At 43.7% G+C, this 25,502-nt stretch overlaps 1 protein-coding gene across 3 annotated transcripts in view; it reads right to left on the reverse strand.

Annotated features, from left to right (window-relative positions):
• MAPKAP1 (MAPK associated protein 1) overlaps positions 1-25,502 on the reverse strand; it is a 107,057-nt gene that overhangs the window by 20,770 nt on the left and 60,785 nt on the right. For 2 of the 3 annotated variants that reach the window (XM_054174322.1, XM_054174321.1), the window contains exon 8: positions 8,126-8,233. The exons of the other annotated variant lie outside the window; for it this stretch is intronic. In XM_054174322.1, the coding sequence (XP_054030297.1) occupies positions 8,126-8,233 (108 nt within the window). The remainder of the gene's footprint in view (positions 1-8,125; positions 8,234-25,502) is intronic. 3 annotated transcript variants of the gene reach the window in all.

Raw genomic sequence — 25,502 nt, forward strand, 5'->3', positions numbered from 1 at the left:
CGTTTTGTTTAATACCCCAGCTAATGTAGTCCTAAAAGCTGAATCAACTGCCAGGTTCAGAGTGCTAAATTTGCTGCAGGAGATTGATGAAAACTTTATATTTTGCTGAAATTTTAATAATGGGAAGATGAGATGATGGAATTTTAGCACAGGTCTTAAAGATCCAGCAAAGCAGCCCAAGAACTTGTCAGATTCTTTTGTGTGAGCTTTGCTCAAGGTTTGCACAGTTGGAGCAGCCACAACCCTCGTGGTTCCTGCACTGATTTTTGCCTCTGGGGATGTTCCCTCCCATCCCATTCGGGGCTGCCAGCTCACAGGGAAACTGCAATGAGTTTCCATGTTTGGGCCCCGATGACAAGGGGATGGTTTGCCAGGAAAGGCCCTGGCTCATAGGGAGGAAACCCCTGCCACTTGTCTTGAACACATACTGCTGATGCAGAAGCACTCTCCCTTTCAATGGGGCGATTTAGAAGCACACACCACCTGCTTCAGCATGGGAAAGTGTTGGGGTCGTGGCCATAAGCAAGACAAAGATAAGTGAGAGGGAAGAAAAACCCCACCTGAACACAGAGTGCTTTCCTTGCTGGCTGACAGCATTCCCTTTTCTATCTGTTAATCCAGTAACAAATATCTTACAATAAATATCTTTCATGTCTGCATCAAAGTAGGCTTAGCATTTGCTGTTAAATGAGTCCAAACACGTTGAGAGCATAAAACAGGAGATCCACATTTCACAGGCGCTACCCACACCAGATTCCCACCCTGCCCACTCCTCACCACATGCCCACTCCTCACCACCACCCAGCCTTCCAATACCCCACGAGGCATTACTCTCTGGGGAAAGCCAGCAGAGGGTTAACCCACAAATTGGGTGTGCCATTCGACTTGAAAGAATTCAAAAAGCTCAAATGAAACAGTCTCGATGTGAATTTATGCAGAGCCATCTTAACGTTGCAACCACTCCATGCTCCAGAATGACAAGATAAATTGTAATGGCTCCTTCAGAGACATTACAATGTATTTTGTCAAAGACCCCTGTGTTAATGTCTCTATACTATGGATTATCATAATGTATCATGTCAAACCCTCATGCTGCACTACTTCAAAGATACACCGAGATACGTCAAACTTTTTGGTGCACTTAAAAGCATCTTGAAACGCTGTGGCATGGCGGAGTCTGAAAGGCAAGCAGGAGGAGGGCAGCAGCACCACCCTGCTGTCGAGAGCCAACTGGGACTCTCTTCTACCAATGGAAACCAGTGAGGAGCCTGCTCAGCCCTAGTGGGGGTCCCAGTCACAGGGCCAGTCCCATCCTAACAGCACAGAGTGACAATGTTATGACATGCAGCACCACACACCACGGTACGGTGGGACATGGCTGCACCTGGGGCGCGAGGGGCTGGGGATAGATGGGGATGCAGCCTGCAGGTCATGGAATGATCCCAAGGGATGTGACTGGTGGGGCAGGGAATGACTCCAGGCGTGGCTCCATGATGTGAACCCAAGCAAAGGGGTGCAAAGGGGTGACTACTCACAGTGGTGGTGGTGGTGGGGAGAGGAATCCCAAGCCCTGTGGTGGTCATTAGTGCTGCCCCTAATGAAGTCCTGCTCTAGGATTCAAAGAAGCCACCCCACTGAGGCATTTCTGACACGGGCTGTATGGTGTGTCGTGAGCTGCCTCATCCCAATGTGTGGCCGTGTTTTAGCGATGGTGACAAGATTCTCACCTCTGTGCAGTGGGCAGCACCCTATAGAGGGGGTATGCACTGAGTTATGTGTAAGGAAGTGTCAGCACCAACAGACAAACTGAACTGGTAGCGATAACAAATCCAGAATTTACACAAAGAATGGCAACATTGGACCTTGTCCCTGCACCCCTGCAAAATGTTGACTTCACAGGATCAAGACTCACCTAACAGGCTGCAGGTTTGGCTCCTGTTGTGTTTCCAGCCTCCCCACCTGGCCTCCAACCTCCCCATCCACAGTGCCGCTGGCTACATACCAACTTTACACAGCTATTACAATGCCAAGTCTGCTCGGGTTGCACACTCCAAAATTAAAAGTATTATAAAGAAAATCAGCAGCCTGCCAGATCATATCCAGGGGTAAAATTCGTCACTGTAACTAAAATTATGAGCATCTTGTCATTGTCTGAGCTGCGGAGCATTAACTGCCGCAGCCGGAGCAGCCAAGCCGTGGGATTCTGCTCTGGAAGCCTTTCAGATCCTCTGCGTACCCATAACCTCTGCCGACTTTGTTTTATGAAGCTTTGTGAATGGATTCAGGTTTACAGAATTTCTACAGTTGCTGCTCTTGGGAGAGCAGCCAGGAACTCCACCATCAAAACAGATCATCTGTCTAAAGATGGCAAGACACGCGGACCCCTGAGGGTGCATCAGATAATAGCAGTAATATCAGTAACAACAGAGAGAAATGCCCTGCAGGGAAAAACCTGACTGCAGAACTTGGCATATTGCTCTCACCCTGCAGCTCTGTGAGGATGTCTGTGAGACTGCCGGCGTGCAGCAGCCGAGGGAAGAGCCATCTCCACCAGCTGATTGGGGGAAAAAGCATAAAAATATTTTCCACATGCAAGCAGCTGTGAATAAACCTGTCAAATATTTACAGGCCTGTCAGGGTATTTGTAATGGAGATCACAGTGTGGCTTTTGAATGTAAAAGCTTCTGCTTGGGAAGACAATCAAGTAAAGTGGATGCTCCAGGTCTATTATTTAGCCCAAGAGCCAACCCAGCAATATGGCTCTGCTGGCACAGAGACCTCAGTCCTGGGAGGAACAGATTCCTGTTCCAGAAACAAACTCCTTCACATAATGGCATGGAGACTCAGTTTGCAATGACCTCTGTGTTTTACCTTAGAGTCTGCCTAATTAAGATTTACTTTGTGAAAGAACATGTGAGAAAAGCCAGAGTCAGGTGTGGGATAAACAGGGCACAGAATAAGAAGCTGCACAAAGTGCAAAGCGCAGCTATGAGGGTGGCATTTCCCTCAGCCCAGGAAGGGGGTTTAATTATTGGAGAAGTAGGGTAGGAAAATACATGAATGGAGCAGGGAAATGGCTGAGAGGAGCCCATGCCTCTGCCCCACCATCCCCAAGGTAAGGACTGACCAATACATGGCACAGCTAAAAAGGGTCCCTCCTGATTTTCCAGCATCCTAGTACTGCATCTGGTGCCAGTCCTTTCACCCTACCTTGGAGGACAGATGCAGGGGCAGACCATGGCTGGTTCTCACAGGCACACAGGGCTCAGGCTGGCAGCAAGTGAGCTGCCCGCAAGGCAGAGCAGCCACTGCTGCTGCCCCCACAGCCAGTCCACCCTGCACTGGCAGCCATGGCTTTGGTGCTACACTGAGCACTACTGGGAGGACTTGAGACCAACCTCCCACCACCTTTTACAAGCTCTACTCACTACTGTCACTTGTGCCCAACAGCAACAAGGGGCAAGCTGGCAGAGCATGGCCCTGCTGCTGTGTTCGGGGCTGTGCATATGCCAGGCAGGCTGCCCCATGCTGCTGAACCTTAGGTGCAATACAGGTGACAATGAGGTTGGCTCCAGTTCAGTGCAAAGCACAGGCAGTCTGTATTTGCAGACTCCATCTCCTGGACAGACCCACAGACACTGCATGGCTGACCATGTTCTCACAGAAATGTTTTCAATCCCTAAAGCTGGAGTCACCATGTGGGAACACATAGTGCTAGACAGAGGGAGATCCCATTCCATGCAGCTCTGCATCTTTTTCCTTTATCCATCTGACTCATCAACTCTCTTGTCTTGATCCTCATCAGAGAAAGGACTTCCTAGCCAGACTACTCTCCACCTCTGCTCACACTGCTTATGCAGCAAAACCAAGCAAAACATTGAACCACAGCCTCCTACTTTTCAAAACAAACAGAACAGCCAAACCAAACCAAACCCCCAAACCCAGAGTGGTGTTTTCTGCCCTCAGAAGCTGAATAGAAAGCAAAAATGGTATCAAGGGCTACATATTTCTACACTTTGAGACAGCCACTGTGGTGAAGCACTACAGAGAATACTTTTAGGAGTCACAGTTGTGGCACTAGTTTGCAGCCTTTAGATTTGAAGGTCACCCAGAAAATAGACATATTTCCCAGTCTGGAAACAACACTTAAAGATCTTTGCTCTGTTGCTGGGTTGTTTGGGGTTTTTTTGGCTTTGTTTTGTTCACTTTTTTTCCAAACTAGGTTGAGTATAGAGATAGTATTTTTGTTCAAGTCCAGAAGCACTGTGAAATACAGAGTTATATTTGCAACCCACTCCAATCTCCTCACATAAAATCCTGATTTTCAAATGAGACAAATGGTAATGAAACAAGAAGCACCACAAGCACGAATCTGGAATAAGTCAGAAGTTAAAACCATGGAGCTTTATCCAAAGGGACTCCTGTAAGCACTGGAGGACAGATGAAAATGACACATCAGTGATATCAGAGCATAGAAATGCTGTGGTTAGCCTATTGGAGAGCATGTGGACCTGTATTTCCTCGATAAAACAACAAAATATAAAGTTAACTGCATTGCAAAAATGTCCCTTATTACTTTAATGTACTAGTATATTGCTTAATGAAAGTTCTTAATTGTAATACAATTAATTACATACACAGAGTCCCCAATTACATTTTCCAATAAGATGTTGGCTTTGGTACAGGTCTAAAGGCACTAAACCAATTTTAATATATTAAGACCAATTTCCCTTGAATACTAATTACTATCTAATGATAAAATGAGAAAGAGGAACTTTCCAGAAGTAAGATGGTAAGAATAAAACTAAATTAGCCATGAACAGTTTGCTACTACACATAAAAGCATTTCACATTACAAAGTGCAGGCTTTTAGTTTAAAGATAAATCTTGGTGTGAGTTAAAAAGTTCTGCATACTGGAAACAGTTTATTAGTTTGAATGCTATTAGTAAATGTTGGATAGACAGGGGTTTTTCTCTGGACCTATTTCTTAATAATGGAAACTTTTCTGTTTCATTTAATACCCTGAAATATAAACTTTCTATTTGCCCAAAGGAAACTGGCAGCTATTTTACTAGCAGATGTCTGGCATCATACATATACATATATTTATAAATGAATATGAGACTTTGAAGAGCACATTTACAAATAATAGCTGTTATAACAGAGGTTGTTGGGTTTTTTTCCTGCCTGGCATATCTAAGCTAAAAGTACTTCAGATGCAAACAGAATGCACAAAAGGAATATTTCATTTTGATGTTAGGGTTTTCAAGCTATTATTTTATTAATAGCGTAAAACTGTCAATATTTCTACTCTAATGCCTTGCCAAAAGAGAGCTCCTTAAGCACCACAAAATCCAATTTCTTGTTGTTCATTGGGGAACCAGGCTATGTACAGCACATGAATTATAACTGATCTTATATACTGTATTGTCCTTGAACATCTATGCATGCAGAGAGTTAACTGTGTGGGTGTTGCACTGGCCCTGCTTGGGGGAATATGTGAAAGAACACTTTAAATTCACCCACATTTTAGTGGAGAAACTATAAGCAGAAGATTTCTCCTGCAGTCCTTACTCAAGTTTGGTATGCATTCAGAAAACACCCAGGAACAGCACAGCAGCACAGAGACAGAATCCATGCAAGCATTTATTACTTTGCCTGGGTTGCTGTCAGCCTTGAACAAACTAAAGCAGTGATGTGTTCTTGAACTCTGCAAAGCGCCTTCTCTACCTTCGCTTTTTCAGGGGCTGGCTGACAGATACACGAGCCACAAACTGGACAGAAAGCCACCACTACCAACGTGATGCGATCACAGCAGGAGAGGTGGTGACTGCAGCAGCACTGGGAGCATGGGAGCTCTGGCAGCTCTGAGGTCCAGCCCAGGGCGTTCCCCAGTACCGGGAAATCGCTGACCTAGTGATGTTCCAGGTCATGCTCTTAGACTGGCATCGGCTGATTTGCTTAACAAGGGCCAGGAGAGCTTAGGAATTAAGAGGACTTTTGATTCGACAGCCTGAGTGATCTATCCTACACCTTTCTACGTCCTGTTCTACTAAGGCTCTTGTTTTTGTGCCCCTTTGCCTAGGAAGGAAAACGAGCAGTCACTGCAGAAGGACTTCGGGGAGAGGAAAAAAGTGTTCCCTCAACACTACAACTGACATCTATTTTGAGAAAAGCCTTTGAGGCTGTCCTGGAGCAGTTGCCTCTGATGCAGAGCAGACTGAATGCCTCCTGCTAAACTACTTGAAAACTTAGACAGATTTACTGTTAAGGTAGTGGTGCAGTCTGAACCTAATCACTCATGAGGGCTAAGAGCATCAGCAGATAAAGCTACAAGCCACAGCATGGATCCCTCTGCAGCTGATGACGAATGCAGTACATACAATATACTTTTAATTACAGGGCCTGGGTAAAGGAAATGTTATTTTTAATCAAAACTATGAAACTATGACTAGTATGCATCTTCATAGATTAAAAAAATCGATACAAAAATAATAGCCAGGATGCAGACGTCAGGGAATTCTGGCCTGTGGAAGAGTACAACTTGATTAGCCAGGCTAAAATTGCTCCATTTCCTCATGCACAGCACCCCCGCTACCTTCTGCCACATTCTCTCCTACAGTTCCTTAGAACCATCTTCTGAAGAAATGAACCATCAAGAATATTTTGGCAGCATGTCCCACTCTATGGAGAATGGCAGTCCAAACTGGGAGTGCTTAGCCTCAGCCCCAGCACTGAGGTACCACCAGACAGCTCATGCCAACTGCGTCCCACCTCTGCTATGCCTGAAACGGGAGCACAGTTTACTACTTGCCACTGCAATTTGGAGCTACTTCAGGGATGCTCTGCTGTCATTCTAGGACAAAATATAAAATGCTATAGCCCAAAGGCATAAATTGAAAGGTCTAAGTCTTTGTAAAGAAAGGGAAAACTCCTCTACTACTTCAAAGAGGAGGCTGAGGGGAGACCTTATTGTTCTCTACAACTACCTGAAGGGAGGTTGTAGACAGGCGGGGGCTGGTCTCTTCTCCCAGGCAACCAGCACCAGAACAAGAGGACACAGTCTCAAGCTGTGCCAGGGGAGGTTCAGACTGGATGTTAGGAAGAAATTCTTCACAGAGAGAATGATTGCCCATTGGAATGTGCTGCCAGGGGAGGTGGTGGAGTCACCATCATTGAAGGTGTTTAGGAGGAGACTTGATGGGGTGCTTGGTTGCATGGTTTAGTTGATTAGGTGGTGTTGGATGATGGGTTGGACGCGATGATCTTGAAGGTCTCTTCCAACCTGTTCTGTTCTATTCTATTCCATTCCAAATGGGTTCTAACTATGATTGTTAGCAGCAAACACTCTGCATATGGTCTCGGGTGAGAGCACAAACGTTACTGGTTTCCTCTTTAGTATAATCAACAGTTTTACAGTTTAATTAAAATTGGAAAAAAATAAATCCCCAAACTGAGAGCATGGCTGTCAGAAAGAATGAAGGACAGACTGAAATGCTACAGAGGCCAAACACAAATCAATACTAAATGTTGGGTGTTTGGTTTGTGGTTTTTTTTTTTTTTAAGTTTCATATAATTCCTTGTAAAGGAGTAAATCAGGAGATAATATTAGGACCATTAAAACAGTTACAGAATAAAAATATTTGAGCATAGCTGGAGAGAAGATTATTTGTGTAGCACTTTAAAAATCACCAGACTGCTCCAGTTACGTTTGCATGGCTAATTTCTTTAAATTCTATTAGGAGAAAATCAGTGCCTCTAGCAGCCATATTGACATGGCAAAATAACACTGCAGAGCAGTCACTGCATCCACTAAACAATGCCTACAACAGAAAAAGTTTCATATTTCCAGTGTTTTCCAGGGTTGGTTGTAACTTTACAGAGCAGAGTTTAACAGAGAAAGATTAATCATGAAGTGATAAACAGGATGCAGACTATTTACTAGAAGGTATGAAATCCATCATTTCCCTCTGGAATATTGTTTTGGCACAACTGAGAAGTGCCTCAGGAAAGAGAGTCTCGTCAAAACTTACTTGCCCAGACAGCACAGCTTGTATTCCAAAATACATAACTTATGTGAGTTAAAGCAATTTACAAGAGCAAAAGTGAAAAGGGGAAACATACTGTTCTCCCGGACAAGGCAGAATTCCAAAGTGCTCTGGCTCTCCAAGGTACAGTCTAAATCTACTGGGACATTAGGTTCACTCTGCTTCTCCAGCCGATACTGAGGACCTGAAACATAAAGTAACTTGTAAAATCATCTGTTTTCTAACAAAGTGATGGCTTATCACGTTCAACTAACATGAGATTACTTGTAGCCGAGCAGTAAGGCAGGTAGAAGTTTCTTTTTCAAAGTTCTTTGCCAAAGGGAAGGGGCCTGCCATAAAAAGGTGGAGGATGGTGTGCAAGGAAGCAACACATTTCAGTCATCTTCAGCTGTCTAACAATGCTACCTTGATGTCTGTCCAACAGTTCTGTATCATTGCTACACCAGATGAGCCTGTGTTACCTTCCCCACCCTGCAAGACAGGGGTATTGCCTGCTGTAAGAAATACCTGCTCAGACCTTGCTGTATATTGATGTTGTATTACCTGGGTACCTTTCCTGATGTGAAAAAGCAGTGTGTTTGCTCTGCCCTCCCTGTGGCTCTCTTTAGACTGAATACTGACTGCTGCAACCATGACCCTGGGCGCTATTTGCTGGGGGACAAAGCCCTGTCCTGCACATCCCAGTCTAGCTCCACCAGCCACAGGTGGCCCAGGGAAATGCCACCCTGCCTTCCTGAGCACATCACTCTTCCACTCTGAGGTTAAAACCTGCTTCTGGAGAACAGGCTCAACCAGACTCTCACTCACAGCCTCCACAGACTTGGAAAGCTGAGAACAGCCTGGGTGTGTAGGTCAGGCTGTTGCAGCCTGGGAAGGACAGCAGCCCTTCTTTTATGGATTGCATTTTGCCATGAAAACAATCTCCATGACACCCTGTTTGGCAATTTCTATCTCTGCCAAAGGTGCATTTCTCCAAAAGCTGTACTTCTGGAGTGCAGGGGGAGGATTTCCTCACACAGCAGCAGGTCCTGCTTCCCAGCCTGACTCCAGACAATGTGCCGGGTGGATTTCTGCATCACTGCACAGCTCAACGGCTGCAAGGAGCAGAAAGGGTCAGAGAGATGGATTTTACCATTTTCCAGAGATCAGTTCACAGTTACCACTGAACTGCATCAAACATAAGCACATACAGGCGCTGCTCAATAAATTCTTTTCATATACATTGCATTTAACTGTAGATCTTCGAGATTCAGCTGCCAACTTCCTTCTTCTCAAACCAAATAACCAAAGGAAAGATAGTATTTAAAACTCTGTTTCTCAACTACAGAACAGGTATAGAAAACCCAAAGTTTTAACAAAAATTAGGCAACTATTAAAAAACCCCAAACCAACCAACTTTCAGTTGAATGGGTTCTTAAACTCTGCACCTTAACTGGAATTAAAAAAGGACAGCCTAACACAATTCCAGTCAGTCCCAGGCCTGCTGTCCCCACGGCAGGTGTGAGGGAACCCAGTAGGCTGAGTGGGGTAACTGGAATCAGCCAGACTCCACATGGAACCCCAAGCAATAGAAAAACCACCTCCAAAGGCAGGAGATGGTAGAGGCAGATGAGCTCCTGTCCTTGCTGCAGTGCGGAGCAGACCTCTACTCCTGCTCACAGCTGAGAAATGAAGTGGACACAGATTTCTCAGCTGTGTAATTTCTCTATAATTTGGTAAAATAACACTAAACAGACACCTGAAAAATGCAAGTGAAGCAGAGCACCTTTAAACAGGTCTTAATGTAACAGAAAAAAAAAAGAAGTAGTGAAATAACGAAATCTATTCCCTCTTTAGCAGTACTTAAAATATTTCTGAATGTTTCCTGACTTTGAATTATGATAGTATATGATGAAATATTTAAAGCATATAAAAAAATTAAGTATTTTAGCCTCAGATGGCATGCCTAAGAAATGGAATTTGTTAGCCAATTAATTTTAAATTTACTACAGCAGAATTTCAATTACAGCTTCTCATCTTGTCTCCCCAGAAGCCCTGGGAAGTGCTCGCTGCATGGCCCAGGCGCACTCTGCTCCCGAAGTGGAACATTATTGCTCGGGAAAATGGAGCCCCCTTATTCCCGGTGCCGCTCGGAGCAGCTGTGGAGCCGGGCTGCCGGCAGGCCACAGGAGGAAAGCACAACTGCTCCCTGCCCAGCGCAGTCAGCAACTGCATGTGTGGCTGGTGGAAGCATTTAGAGACCCAACCGCACGTGAGGAACAGCAGAGATGGCTCAGCCCGGCGCAAACAGAAAGGCAAATGTCTACAGCACCAGTGCTCCTCCTCTCCCAGCTACTGGAAATGTGATTAAAAATCTGAAATAAATTAAATAAAGAGAGGCCTGGCTTGTTAGGCAGAAGCAAAATACACTGAATTGAAACAAATACCAAAGCGGTAAATCGATTTGTATTTACAAAGCGGTGCAGGTTTAAAAACAGACTCAGTGACAGTAAAACCTGCTTGCTTTGTCTGGTCCTACATTCCAGAGGTGCCCAAACTGCACTTGAATGCTGAACGACACCCAGCACTGACAGAGCCAGCAGAGGCACTGGTTCCCACATGAATGTGTGTGTTCTTGGTACCTGCTACCTTATCCCTCACTCTGTGCTCCTACCAATCCTGGAGCCTCAGCCCACAATTACCAGGACCAGGATCTGCTGACACCAGCATCTACCACTGTGTCCCAGGGGAGCAGCACTGAGCCCCACGCTGAACTCTCCAGTGTGGAGAGACAGATTCATCTCTGTGCTACTGAGACAGTGGGATGGAGCGAAAAACCAGACATCAACACTAGCCAAGCCTTAAAATTATCAGAATCATATGCACATGACAACAAGGGGACAAGGTTAAAATCTGGAGCTTGGCAGTGGTTTACCAATCCACCAGCTGGACTCACTCAAAAGAACATCATCACTCATCTCAGAAATAATCCTCATGCTGCTAAACAGGCTTCCAACCATCCTGTGGAGAGCCACATCCCTCACCACCACCACACCAATGGCAAGGGATGGTTTGTGTCTGGAGCAATCTAAGAACTCTGCGAGCAGGTAAATCGTTTTACCCAGTTTGTGTCAAGACTGTGGTAAGTCTCTGTTAATAAAGTGATGAAATGGAGCTAAAGATCAGAAACTAAGGCATCCTTCCACACAAATAACTCCTCTAAAACAGAAAATACTAAGAAATTAATTTTTTAAATGTAGATGGATTTGTAGTTATTATCAGCTCTGAAATAATGTATTTTAAACATCTGCACACATTTACATGACCTCTGCTTCACAACAGATGAAAAATGTCAGGCTGATTCTGTAGAGGAGTTTTACTATCAGGCTTCTCTCACCAGTTCAAATGATGTCACTGCAGCAGAAGTGTTAAGTAATTTAATGGTCTCCTCACAGAATAATGTTCTGGGAAATTCAACAAAATTTCAAGTGGCAGTGCCAAAGCTGGGGTTTATGGATTTCTGTAATCTGATGCAAAAGCTCCACGCGCTTGTAAAATAAACCTTTAAAATCCTGGCATGGATGTGCCTGGCCCATGACCCAAGCAGAGCTCTCTGGCTGGCTGCAGGGAAGGCAGCTCCCGCACATCCTGCACCCAGAAGCATCAAGCTGGGGCTGCAGCCCAGGGTTCTCACCCAGTGCTGTGCACTGGAGCAAGGTGGGGGAGTAAACCGTGTGCAGTGTGTTCCACCAGCAGCATGTTAAAATGGAAGTTACCAGGGCAAAGTACCCAGACACCACAAATCCTTATTCTAGCTCTGTAATTCTGTCACAAATATTTGGAGAGAGAGAAACAGTTGCTGGGTGAAAGCAAGTATGGCTGGAGAAACAAGTGTTCATGTGTCTGGAGATGAAGGAGGGAACCATGGCAGCAGTCTGAAATAAGTCTGAAATGGTGGAAGAGAAGTGGCTACACCTTCAAGGAAACTCTTTTTATTCAAAAACCAACAGAGATGTGTTTGAGGACCTAGAGGGCACCCAGGTCCCCAGGAGGAATGACAGCTAGCTTCATTCCCCACCAGCTCCGCTTGCCTGAGGCATTAGATTGTGGTAGTAGAAGAGAGGTGGTAGAAGCACCATTTCTGGAAACATCAAGACCATGTTGGACAGGGCTCTAAGCAACCTCATCTAGTTCAGGATGTCCTTACTTGAGGGGAGATGGAGTAGATGACATTTCAAAGCCTCTTCCAACCCAAATCATTCTATGATTCGGTCTTCTCCATTCTTGGGCCGCGCTACTGGTAGAGCATCCTGCATGCAGCAGTGAGTGCCCAAACTACATCCTGCAAGTACTACCAGCAACAGCAATTTTTCTCTCCTAGGCTTGTTTTGGTGTGCTGACAGACCAGCAGCTGTGGAGGAACCAGGTAACCTTGACACAGATGGAGCTGCTCTGCATCCCTGGAGTGGGGCTCACAAACCTCACTTGTGGAGCTGACCCTCCAGTAACACACAGCCCTCGGGTGAAAATCCCCATTCAGCCATCCACACCATGGCTTCTGCCCACAGATACCCACTGTGCCATATTTCAAGATACTCCTTTAGCCAGTGGAAAGTTTACCGGGAATTAAAAGCAAAAAGGGAAACAAGCCCCCCAACACCACACTCACAGCTCTCCTGTGGTACAACACCAAGGTGCCCGGGAAGAATCCCACCAGGTAATCAAATTAAGCAGCTCTCCTACAAAAGGTGAATGGCCATCCGCATAACAACAAACCAATTCTGTTGCCATTTAAACTGCAAAGCCTTCAGAGTGGGCTTTTGAAAGCATGACCCATCAGTTCTAATTTTTAAAACTTATCCTTTCAGTCAAGACTAGAAAAAGGCCCATTCCAACTTTTATCTTCACTACAAAGTGCTGTTATCTTGGGCTGATGTCAGGAGCTCTATCTCTCTTTCTGCTGACAAGCAGAGACGAGAGAGATAAGATTGGGAACGAATCTCACTTCTCTGAGTAAATAAATAATCAATACTCATCTAAATGTAAATGAGAAAGTATCCCCCTCTGATAACAGGGCTCTTATCAAACAGCCAATTTTCTACAGACATTTGGCCTCAACCAAATCACCATCATTCAGCTCCAGCCTAATGGCTAAAAATCGTAACTAAATTGAACCGATCACCAGAGATCAACTAAGTTCAGCCATGGCTACTACAGGTTCAAATGTTTGGAATGCAATTTTTCCCCCATTAACTTTCAATAGCAATGAAGAATACCACGGTCAGGGGTTGAATCTGCACAATAAACAAACACTAACCCTTAAAAAGAGAATGAGGCTTTAAACAAAACCTCAAGCAAACCCCATCTCCATCTCCAGATTAGTTAACAGGGTATAAGAAGGATTACAGACAGACTAACCTCAATGTTTTATGTTTGTGGAATTGTCAAACCTAAACTAGAAAGACCAGTACAAACAAACCACCCTAAACAGTTTAAAACTGAACCTGGACTTTACAGTGTTAGTCTTTGCAACAAAACACCTCACTAGGTCCTATTTATTCCTTGTCTTTACCTCCCTCTTAAGAGCTCCACTAATTCTTACTAAAGCTCTGGTTCCAGCTGTGCTCTTTGTCAGCTGTTCCTACTCCTTTTCTGATCCATGCATCTATTCAAAACACCTCTGAATTTCTGATTTCCATAACATTGACCTCCAGAATTTATTGCACCGTGTGGGAGAAAGAATTCCCTTTTGTTTTGATGAGTCACTGCCAACACACCGCTTTTGGGGCATGCAGTTCTTGTCCTATGAACAATGGTGATAAAACCCTCCTGTAATTTACCATCTCCACCACACACGCTTCACAGACTTCCCCTGCACCCAGTCATGTCTCTTCCAGACTGGAAAAGATCCTCTCTCTTTAGCATCTACTCCTCACTTCTCATGCCAGATCCATCTTTGCACTCGTCCATTTCTGTACCTCTTTTACTTCTCTATTATCCTTTTTGAGATAAAATATAACAATTCAGATGTGGGCACACCATGATTTATGGACTGGCACAGTAATGCTTTCTGGTTTGTTCTCTTCTCCTTTCCTAATTTCTGATGTTCAATTTGTCTTTTTGACTGCTCCTAAGCACTGAGCTGAAATGGTCAGAGAACTGCCCATGATGCATCCAGGATGCTTTTCTTTACCAGTGGAAGGTAATTAGAGCCCATCACTGTATACATAGTTACCTTGCTTTTCACCAACTATTTTATGTTGCACTCATTGACACCACATTCCCTCTCTCATTTTATTGTCCTGTCACTCAGCACTGTGAGATACCTCTGCAGTGCTTCACAGACAGCTTTTATTTGCACTATTCTTACCTCTTTTGTATCAACAGCACATTTTGTCACATCAGCATTCACCTCCTTTTCCATGCCCCACATTAACGGAACAATGCAGGTTCTACCAGTTCCAGTGGAACTCCACCAGTAACCTAGTTACTAATAACGGAGGGCCATTATTCCTATTCTTTGTTTCCTGCCTTTTAATCAATTATTAATCCATGTGAGGATCCTCCTTCTCATCCAGTGACAGCTTAATTGCTTTATGAGCCTTTGTCAAATCTTTTTGGGAAATCTCAGCATGCTACATAAAACCCATCCTCCCTATTCAGATGGTCTCCCACTTCCTCAAAGACTGCTCATCGCCTTCTGAGGCACAACCTGCTCCACAAAAGCTCATTTTTTTCCTTACCCCCTCAGTGCATTGCATTTGTTGGCATGTCATCTTTTAATTCTGCTCTTTGCTACAATTTCATTTTACAGTTTTGCAGCTTGCCTGGCGAGGAAGCCATGGGATACTGGTCTCTCCCTGAACTCCTCCAACTAACACTTGCTACCATCCACACCTGAGAGAGCAGCAGATATAGGCAACATATTCTGCCTTGTATTTAACAGTACAGCATCTTCATATCTGACCTCCACCAAATCTCTCAGTGAATCCTGTCTGCTCATGGTGGTTTGTTACTGTTTGAGGATTAGTTTTAAAAGTCAAACTCCTGGCATAGTTCCTCAGACAACTCTCCACAGAACATCTTCAGCCTCCAAATGCAAAACCTGCTGCAGAAAAAAGCACATACTCTGCCAAATTTCAGCAGAATAGTGAAAAAACACCACCTAGAACCCCACCAATGAACCACCAAAAGAATCCCCAGCAGATGAAGACCTGTCCTTGGTGAGCCAGCAAACACTATGCCAGTAACTATGAGGCTAAGAGAACATGCATGGTGGTGAAGGACTGTCCCCCAAAACAACCACAGAACTTTCTATGGTGCTTTTGGAGAATCTCCAAGCCTCTGTACAGTCAGCCCCAGCCCCTGTCCCTGCCTGGGCTGCACTCACACAAGAGCAGTGTGGGGACCAGCAGTGTGGGTGCAGAGCATGGCCCAATGTGTCACACACATCACACACAACACTGATGGGCACGTGGAGGACCTTGAGTGCTTCACAGTAACACAGGAATTCCATAGTAACACATGTAAAATCAGAACTTTAAGATGGTTAGGCAGCCATTGCCTAACTGCCATGGCAGCAGACGCCCAGCAGATAGCAAATAAGGAGAAGTGAATGGAAGCTGTGTTTCAGGCTCTGTCCATACACAGAAGTAAGACAGGAAAGTAGTCAAAAGAGAACAGCTGATAAACATTTAATGTTGATGTCTGTGGTGCTTCCCTATTTCAAGTTCCTCCTTCCACAAGGATGCATGATTTATTGCTTCGCTGCTCCAACCCTAGGTTCTGAAAGTGTGATTTCTTTTGAGTTTAAACTATATTTATATTTATTTTTTTTGTTATCACTTTTTTTATTATTGCTATAGAAAATATTTGCTGGAAATATGTTGCAGCTATTACAAGGTCATAAAAAAGAGGAGGTTTATGTATTTCTATCATTTCAAATAGTCTGTCAGAAAGTATCAGTCGCGCTAAGTGTAAGACTACTGGATTCCAGCTTTCCCTCTGCCAGCACATGGGCAGCATATGGAGGAACTAAAATAGCTCAGTGTGGAAGCTCCTTGGGTGCCGGCTGGGAGCAGGCAAGCTGCAGCATCGCCTCCTCCTCCGGGAGAGCCTCCCTGGGAGCAGGCTGCCTCTAGAGAGGCACTGCTGAAAACCAGCTTCCCAACACTGCCGGACACTGACCCTGGGCTAGAAGATGAATACTGGGCAGGGATTATAAACAAAGGAGGACTGGAGAAGGAGAGGGATCGATACACTGCAGAGAGCACAAAAACGGGGAACGGAGAGGTCTCAGGCCTCCTGCTGTAGGATTTTTTTAGAAGACAACAGAAGGGGCAAGGATTCCATTGTGTGCTTGGCAATGACAATAAAACAAGAGAAAATATGTAAACAGTTTTGAGAGGAAATAGCTGTAAAGCCAGAATGTTTACATCTCAAATCCTACTGCTACGAGAACATCTTAAATCTGTTTATCCGTTAAAAATCCCCAAAGCCCCTCGACACCTCTGAAGTGGAATAAAGATTCTATCATTACAAATGCAAATACTGGTTAATAAATAAAGATATTTAAATAGTGAAAACAAACTTTTAACGTTACACACAGGCAGGAGACTTTTTTTTTACCTCCCCTAGTCCAATCTGTTTTTTCTTAACTTGCACTGTTGTGACATTACTGAATTTTACATACAGTTATCTGCCGCTCTCTGCAGAAATACAGATGGTTTTTGTAGAAATAAACAGTCATTTATATGAAACAATTGTAAAATAGTTTATGGAAACCAGTGGTGTAATGCATTCAAATAAATGCCAGGCCAGGCTGATGGAGAGCCAAGGTGTTAAATCACACTGCTTAAGAATTCAGCTGTGGGAAACAGATAGTAAATCCAGAGTGACAGAATTTCCAGTGATGGCAAAGGTTTCTGACATCTAGTCCAGTACACAAAAACTACAGCAGTTCAAACCCATTTTACTTAACACTACCTTGACAGCCAGTGAAATTAAAGAATTTAGTCAAAAGCCCCTTAAAAAGAAACAAACACTTCATTTCTGTAATGCTTTTTTTTTTGGGTAGCATAGAAACCATGCAGTGGAACTAGCAGCAAACCAGCCCTTGCAGAATATTCACAGAGTGTGTTGTTTAATTGCTACTAGAAACTTGTATTCTTTTGGCAGTAGCAACATAGATCTCTAAATAAAGCTGAAAGGAAGAGAATTCATCGTGTTTATCTACAATGTAATGTACCTGTAGCTGAAAGACAACACACAGATTAATTCTTGTAATCACAAATTCGAGAGGTAATGTCAGGCAGCAGCTCTAGGGTTGCTGGTAGGACAGGGCACATTGCAGCCAGCACACCCCAAGTGCCTTCTGCAGGCTTCTGCCTGTAAGAAGGCATCAGTGTGAACATCTTGCAGTCCAGGCTCAGATGGTTGGTTGTGATGCAGATCAACAGGAGGTCTCTACCTTCCTGACTTGGATTATAAAGCGAGAAAGGTGCTTTCCCCTGGTTAGAGACAGTTAAGTGACAGTACTGCAGCAAGGGGCAATACAACTAGGGAGTGTTTCAGGCTTAAAAAAAAGAAAACAACAGGAAGAAGATGGTCCCATGGATGTACCTGGTGTATCTTCTTCCATCAGTGTGGATCAAATCAACAAAGAAACCTTTATCATCCGAATACTGAACTGCCAAATTTAAAATGTCATGTAAATTACAGCTTTATGACCAATCCAGAACCACCAGTAAAGGTATGATTTCAATACCAATAGCACTAAAATAAACTCAGTTCAGTATTTCACTTTCATTTCAGAGGCCAGGAATGAAAAACTTTACTCAGTCATCCCAGCTGATGTCCAGAATCCCACCAGCCCAATCACACAGGACTAACAAGCTATTTCTATTCTGACCAGTCACAAACTCTAATTCTGAGGAGCTGTTCCATGCACACCAACATCCCTGTTCCCCTCATCATGTCAGTGTCTGCTCAGCATCAGCAGGCTGCTGAGAAAGGGCTTGTTGAAATAAATTATTACTGCTGCAAAACAGAGATGGATTTTGTAGGCAGAAGGAAATAATTTCAAGCAGCCTCCATCCCACCCTTGCCAGCACAGAGGGGCTCACCCTGCACACACCAATACTGCTGAGGAAAACCTGCTCCAAAACCAGCAATCAAGTGATTCTTCCTCTGATTAACACAACATGGCTGAGAGTGAGTGAGACCCAAACACAGCTCCAGGAACGTGGGGTAGAGGGTGCTGAGCAGGAGGAACAAGGAAAGCTGTAACCTGGCAGCAGCAAGTTGCACAGAATCACAATGGCTGGAAAAGACCTTCAAGACAATCCAAGTCCAACCTTTACCTAACTCTGTGAGGGACACTACTGCACCAGGTCCCTCAAGGGGAGGCTGCAGGACCTGACATCTCCTCCACAGGACTGATAAACAGGGAGAAAGTGGGGACAGCTGGGGCTATACCTTTCACTTAGGTCTTTTTCACTGCATTCCCTCTAGACACAGGGGAAGAACAAGCAGGAAAGTATTTATCAAAGATCTACAAATATTGGTGATCCTTTTAATCTAAATCCTGCCAATATAAACAACTTAATGCAAGGAAAAATCAGCATTTCTGAAGTATTTCCAGGTAAAGCCATTCGTAACTGGGGGCACAAGACTCTGCAGGGATGCTATAATTATCCAAAACAAAGTACTGGAAGCCAAGGAAGCTCAAAACTACCATTAAGCAGAAAAGCATGCATGTAAACACAAGGAAATATAAATTAATTGGCTTTTCACTGTCACAGATGCTGGGGCCTCCATCTCCTTAAGAGTCAGAGCAAACATATGCATCGCCTACTCTAACATATTTACTTTTAAATTTAAACTCCTGTTACCATCATGCAGTGACAGTATCAAGTTTTAATGACAGTTTATTCTAATTGTGATTCATCTCTTTAAAATGCTTTAATCACAGGGCTGTGGTTTTACATAGCTTCTTTTATCTTCCAAGTTCTCCTTTTTTATATATATAAATAAATGCAATAAAAATACAGCCACTCCCTTCTGCCCTATTCCAGCCATTTCTTTTTGTCCCATTCCCCTGCCTACATGGTAGGGATGAGGAAGCAAATCCCACTGAAATCTGCAGCGCTTTCAGCAGCACAAGAAGCCAAGGAGTGGGACTCTCATTTCCAGTCACCCCAGCCCCAAGACTGATGCCAGCATACTGGCCTGCATCTGAGTGGAATGTCAACAGCTCCTTCCTGGCTTTGACACATCAGATCCTCCTATCCTGTGCTTCCCAACACCCCAATAAACCCCAGGTTGAACTGGAACAGCAGGCACCATCCAAAAGATTCTCCAAATTAGCATTCTTCCTCATACTTTGTTTTCTCCTGCCCCAAGCAATGCCTCATAAAGTAAAGCCACCAAAACACCCCAACAACCCCCATGTTGAACTGGAACAGCAGGCACAATCCAAAAGATGTTCCAAATTAGCACTCTTCCTCGTACTTTGTTTTCCCCTGCCTCCCAAGCAATGCCCTCATAAAGGGAAGTCACCATCAGAAAGGCAGCTGCAGCTCTAGGTGCCCTAGGGGGTACAGGGACACCCCTGCTCTGAGCCAGGCAGGGGACTGGAGATGGGCTCAGGAGGAGCATCCTGCTGAGATGACAGGGTCCCAGCAAGGTCTCTTAGGAATTCCAGCAGCCTGGCATCAGGGTCTAAATCTTCTGGCAGAAGAAAAATACTTACTGATGGAGAGTAACAAGGGAATATCATTAATGCCAATACCACATCAGGGACCAAGGACTTCAATCTATTTAGGAACTTCAAAAAGTTATACTCTGTTTTGGGGGTTGTTAGAGATTTTTTTTTTAAGTCATAGTGTTAGTTTCTTTAAAGACCTAATTTCCAATCATTCAAAAATAATTTTCCAATCATTAAAATGGAGAAGTGTACATGATGAGGAGCAGAGTCCATGTTTGAAGGCTCAGGCATAGTTTCAGCAAAGGCCTTCTGCACATGTAACAAAGACCCCAGGCCCTTGCTCTAGACACCCCTTTTGCTGAGGACTCCACAGAAATGATCTGCCTTCACAACTGAAGGCAATCTGATCCATGGAAGGCGCACATCTGCAGCTTACAAATGGCTCCTATCCTCCCTCTCCATTGCCTGCAGCCACCACCACGTTCCCATCCTGCCACCCCCGCCCACGCTCCGACCATGGGGACACGAAGCCTTTGTGCCCCTTCCCAGCTCTTTAGGAACGTCAGCTCTCCTTAGCATCTATGAGAAGCAGGAGCAAGACAAATCAAACACAGCAGCACACCATCAAGGCTGAGTATTTACAAACAGCACCGCTGAGATACTCCAGGAATAGAAAAACTGTGGGACAGGTTTAAACGAAAACCTTCAGTGTTCCAGCAGCCGTGCGATTTCCCTTGGGCCTGGCGGGGTGCTTGACAATAAGTGGTTTTTCACACAAATACTATCTTTGTATTGCAGTTTTTGCTTATCTCCCATGTAAGTTTTGAATAAAACGTGTTTATAAACAGTTTCAGGAGCACGTTTGAGGCATGAAATTTGACATTAAAAGTGGTGCTGAGACTGATATGTTAGAATGGAAATTTTCAAACAAACCCCCAGATCTCTTTTCCCTAGTGGCTTCCTGAATGGAAGATGAACTTCATGTCTGCAGCCAGACTCTTTCTTTCGAGCTTCTGTTCCCAAAGTTCTCAAGGATAACTTTGTGAGAACAAATCTGAAATACAGGAATAATAAACCGTTACAAAACACCGTCTGTAATAGGCTGTGCTGTGTGCCACAGCTCCCAGTTACCTGCTGATGGAACAGATTATTTTAACTGGCCTTTGCAGCTATAATTCTTTTGATTCTCTTGTAGAGACTAAAATACGACACAGAGGCTTTTATTTTTATGTCCCATGCCTGGTTTTTGAATCTTTCTCTTTCCTTATTATTCATCTTCCCGTGGCAGTGAGATAATACATTTAGCCAGACTAGTAAGATTATTTCAGACTATTTTCGGTCACTTTGCACCTTTTAAAGAATGCAAAAAGCACTGTTTGACAGCTGTGGGGGACTTGAATGTTATTGTAAAGCAGCTGTTTTCATTTATAGAAAAAGTATTAGTCTTTCTCCAAACTGAACAGAATACTAAGTTAATAACTCTCCCTCTAACCTACGGAAAATACAGGTCATGTCTGCGAAATGTTGGCAGAAGGTATTGTTTATAACAATTAAACTTGTGCAGCATTTTGTTCTTAAAAGGACTGAGCATTTCTGGTTCGGGGATGTTTGCAGTTTGAAGCAGCTATTAAATAATAATCAGTTCACCCTGCAAAGAATTTCTCCTTAAAATGAGAAGAGATTAATCAGACAAAGCTTCTCTGTTCAGGAGAAATTTCAAATGAAGAGAGGCTGACACACACCAGAAACAGGCAGGAGTATTCTAACACTTCAGTATTTCACACTGCTTAGTTTTGTCTCTCATTTCCTAAGGACACTCAGGTTTTATTTACTGACAACAATGCTTAATTTGTTTGAAAACAAAGCCTTGGCACACATTCTCTCTGCATTCTTTCTTACTTTACTTTAGTATTATAGTCCATTCAGTCAAGCTCTGGAGGAAAAGGCATCCCAGAGAATGTATTTGTTGAAGAGCAAAAGGGATGAGACAGCTCAATGCAAGGAAGACAACTCTCAAGTGTACATATAGTTCCTGCACGTATTTAATTGAGAATCAAGATACAAAAAGTATCAAGAATGCAGTCATCATCTTTCTTATGTTCTTAGAATTGTAAGCCATGCAAACATATTTTATAGAAAATACTGAATGTGGCCTCCATGGAGTGCAGATATAAAAAGCCTGATAAGATCTTCTTGCCTACTGCACATTGTAGGACGCTGTCAGACCTGAACGGAGCTGTGCTGCGGTATCTGAACATAAGGGTCCCTGCATTTCACCCTGGAAGCACTGTGCTTTCTTTGGTCCAACTGAGAGCCTTCCTATAAAGTAGGATTTAAAACATGCATCTACCATAACTTCAGCTGCTCAGCTCGCTGGGTAACACGTACAAGACCAGCAGCAACACCCATCAGATTGATTGCGTAGGAAAACCATTTAGCAGTAAAGCAAACCAAGTTCTGCTGATAATGGCATTTCACAGTTATGCAACACAATCTGTACGACCTGCAAAACCTTTCTCAGCAAAGCAGGAGGATGGGATTTTAAAAGTAAGCCTAATATCCATCTTTCTTGGAAGTTAATATTAAGACTCTAAAAGATTTCTAGGGAGCAGAACTATATCCAGTACCAAAACATCCAAATATCACTTTCTAAAAAGGCTTTTCAAGACCCCGTTACTACATCTGTCTGAAACCCAGACTCTACCATATCTGACATTCTCAGGAAGAATGAGAAGTTCTTACAGTCCTGATTTCAAGCATGTGATTCCTTTTCTGTAGAGCTGCCAAACTACAGACCAATTTTATATTTAAACCATCAGCTGCTGGAGTGCTCACGATGTTCAGAAACATTCTCTAACTGATCTAGACTTGGTGGGTTTATACCAAGTAATCCTTAACTACTGATGGATGTTGGAGCTTTCCACAGGACCTTCATTCTCAACATTCCAGCACTGCCAGGCCAATGGATATGCACAGCAAGATCCCTGCAGCACTGAAGAGAGCTTTTGGCCTTTTCCCCCTCCCTGCTGCACCCACTGTGGTCAGGGTATCACCCACTCTTGGTCTCTTTCTCTTTCATTCTGGCTATTTTGAGAATATTCTCTTGCATGAGATGTCCCTGAGCTTCCCTCAAGGTGGTCCATCACTGGATTAGACCAGTCTCCTCTGGGAGCTCACTCCACAACCCAGAGTGTTTTATTTCCAGCTCTCATGTAAAATATGCATGTGCAATACACACTGCTGAGCACGCAATAGGTTAAACAAATGGATGATAAAGTATTCTACTTAGTTATTTTTCATTACCATAAGAAAACATCCATTACATTTTCTATTTTATGAGTGTACACAAGGGAATCCATTACAGTAACAGCGAGGTTATATGACTGGTTTTGCTGCTTCTTTCCTAAGCAAGAAGAACAGTTAGTTTTAAAAGACAATGAAAGCAGCCCGGAGAAGAGGATTGCACACCAGTGTATCTGCATAGACACTTCCTATCCTGATTTATCCAGCCTGACTCCAACTAATTAAACATCTGCCTCAACGATTTCCGTTGCAGATTTATCTTTCCCAGTATGTAGCACTGACTGGTTGTTGCAAGCTTTCCCTAACCTGCAGCCATTCCCATGCACTTCTTTGAGTTGGTTATTTGGGCATGTGGCAAGAGATGATACAGTATTCCCATTAACCCCCCACTGCTGCCTGTGCTAGGACAGGTCACCAGGCTCCCAAAGCACTGCTTCAGTACAGCCACGTCCTCTACAAAATGACTTCAGGGCTGCAGTTCTCTCAGCTATAACACATATAGGTTATTTTACCACCTGTGTTTCCTGTTGATTGTCTCAAACACTATTATTTAAAAATGGTCACAGTTCATATGTCTAAAGAAAACCCTTGTGACACCAAGAAGGGAAAGAGAACCTTTGTGACATCAAGAAAGGAAAGAAAAGCCTTGTGACACCAAGAAAGGAAAGCTACAAGGAACACGAAAGAGCTTGAATAGTTTGCAATAATTTAATCCAACATAATATCAAAATAGAGCTAGACACAACCAGAACATTGCTGGGTTTGGGGTTTTTATTCTCTGTGTGCTGCTTTCTATGAAATACATGTTGTGCCCCACTTCCATCTCCTTCTGCTGACCTATATCTTCCTGCAACAAATAATCTATGGCTTGAACTTAAATTGCAGGCAGTATTTATTCAGCTTTAGTCTTTTCAACAAAAGGGACCTTGAAATAAACACGTTGGTTTGGGGTTTTTTGGCTTGTTTGTTTTTTTACAGGCAGGCTTCACATTATGGCTATGTAAACGTTGGTGAAACAGAACGTCTGGAAATCTGGGCTCTGTGCAACCCTTCATCAAGAGAACCCCTTGGTGCCATCACCAGCCTGGAGCTCCACGAGGTTGGTAAGGGTTGGCAGCTGCAAGGGTGGTAACAGCGCTCTCAAACAGAAGTCAAAACCAGAGAAGCTCAGCAGGTCAGCAACTCACAAAGGTGACCATGGGGAATAGATTTCCAGGACCTTGCCACTCAATTCCTTGTTGAAAAACCTACCTGTAAGCTTCAGACTATTGGCTAAACAAAATTATTAGAGAAAGCTAGTTGAGTATTTTAGCCTTGGTCACGCTGGAACATCCCCTTCCTGACCATACAGCAGAAATCCTTCAATTTCCTCTTTCCCCAAAACAGCCAACCAAGGTTTGCATTTTCCCCACAAACAATTTGAAAAATGTCATGTAAGTCAGTGGTGAAAATAGGTCAGAAAGCAATTTCTTATACAGGTACTTGAAAACAGCATAAGCTGTAAACATAAATTCAGTTGTTCTGTGAAGCCTGGTCTGGAGGCGCACTGAAAAGGTGCAGGAGAGTTCATCAGAGCGTCAGTTTAATTTATTAAACTATTCCCAAAGCTTTATATAAACATGTTACATCTATTTTTGGTTTTAGTACCTCTCAAAAATCAGAACAATCAACTTAAAAGGAAGTGTTGCTGAAAGAGAAGAAAAGCTTTCCCTAAGTTATATCTTTATCTTTTATTCAGAACTTGGGCTTCCTAATCCACTGCTTAATAACAACTTGAACTACAATCACACAGGCCCACACTGTGCTAGTAGTCTGATCTTAAATTCCATTTATCTGGGCATCTCTCAGTGACAGTAAGAGGCATATCCACTCCAAACAATCCAGAATCCGGAGGCAGATGAAGAATAATGACAAAATCTTGTTCTATTCCTGCTCCAGCCTACCCCTGCCCATGTGGTGCCATCCCCAGCATTAGCCATCCTTCAGCCTGGGCAGCATTTCCACCCACTCAGCAACTGCAGCACTGAGGGCTGTACAGGGCTTGTGTCAATCCAGAGGGCAAAGCATCCCTCTGTGCAGACAGCTGCACTTTCTGCTGTTCTAAAGATGACAGGGAAGACCCTCCAAAGCCCCCCCCCAGCTCCCAAAGTCTGCTGACCAACGAATCATGGTTTCAAATAAAGGAAGTAATTGAGAAGGGAAGTTTTGGACTCAGGAAGGTAATTTTAACAAAAAGTTTAATTGGTGATTTACCAATTTAATACATAAATAATCTGAGAAGTCCCTTCACCCATGGGATGGTATTACCTGGCAGTGTCAATGATACATTATGAGTGCTCACCAACATTTACAAAATAAACTAAAAATTGAATATGAAGCAAATATTTCACTTGTGAAATTCAGTAATATGGGAATTAAAGCACTGATCCCCAGAGTGATCAGTGTCCTCACAGAGGGACTCCAA

The sequence above is a fragment of the Dryobates pubescens genome, chromosome 29 (genome assembly GCF_014839835.1).
Source record: "Dryobates pubescens isolate bDryPub1 chromosome 29, bDryPub1.pri, whole genome shotgun sequence".
In the NCBI taxonomy this organism is placed as follows: domain Eukaryota; kingdom Metazoa; phylum Chordata; class Aves; order Piciformes; family Picidae; genus Dryobates; species Dryobates pubescens.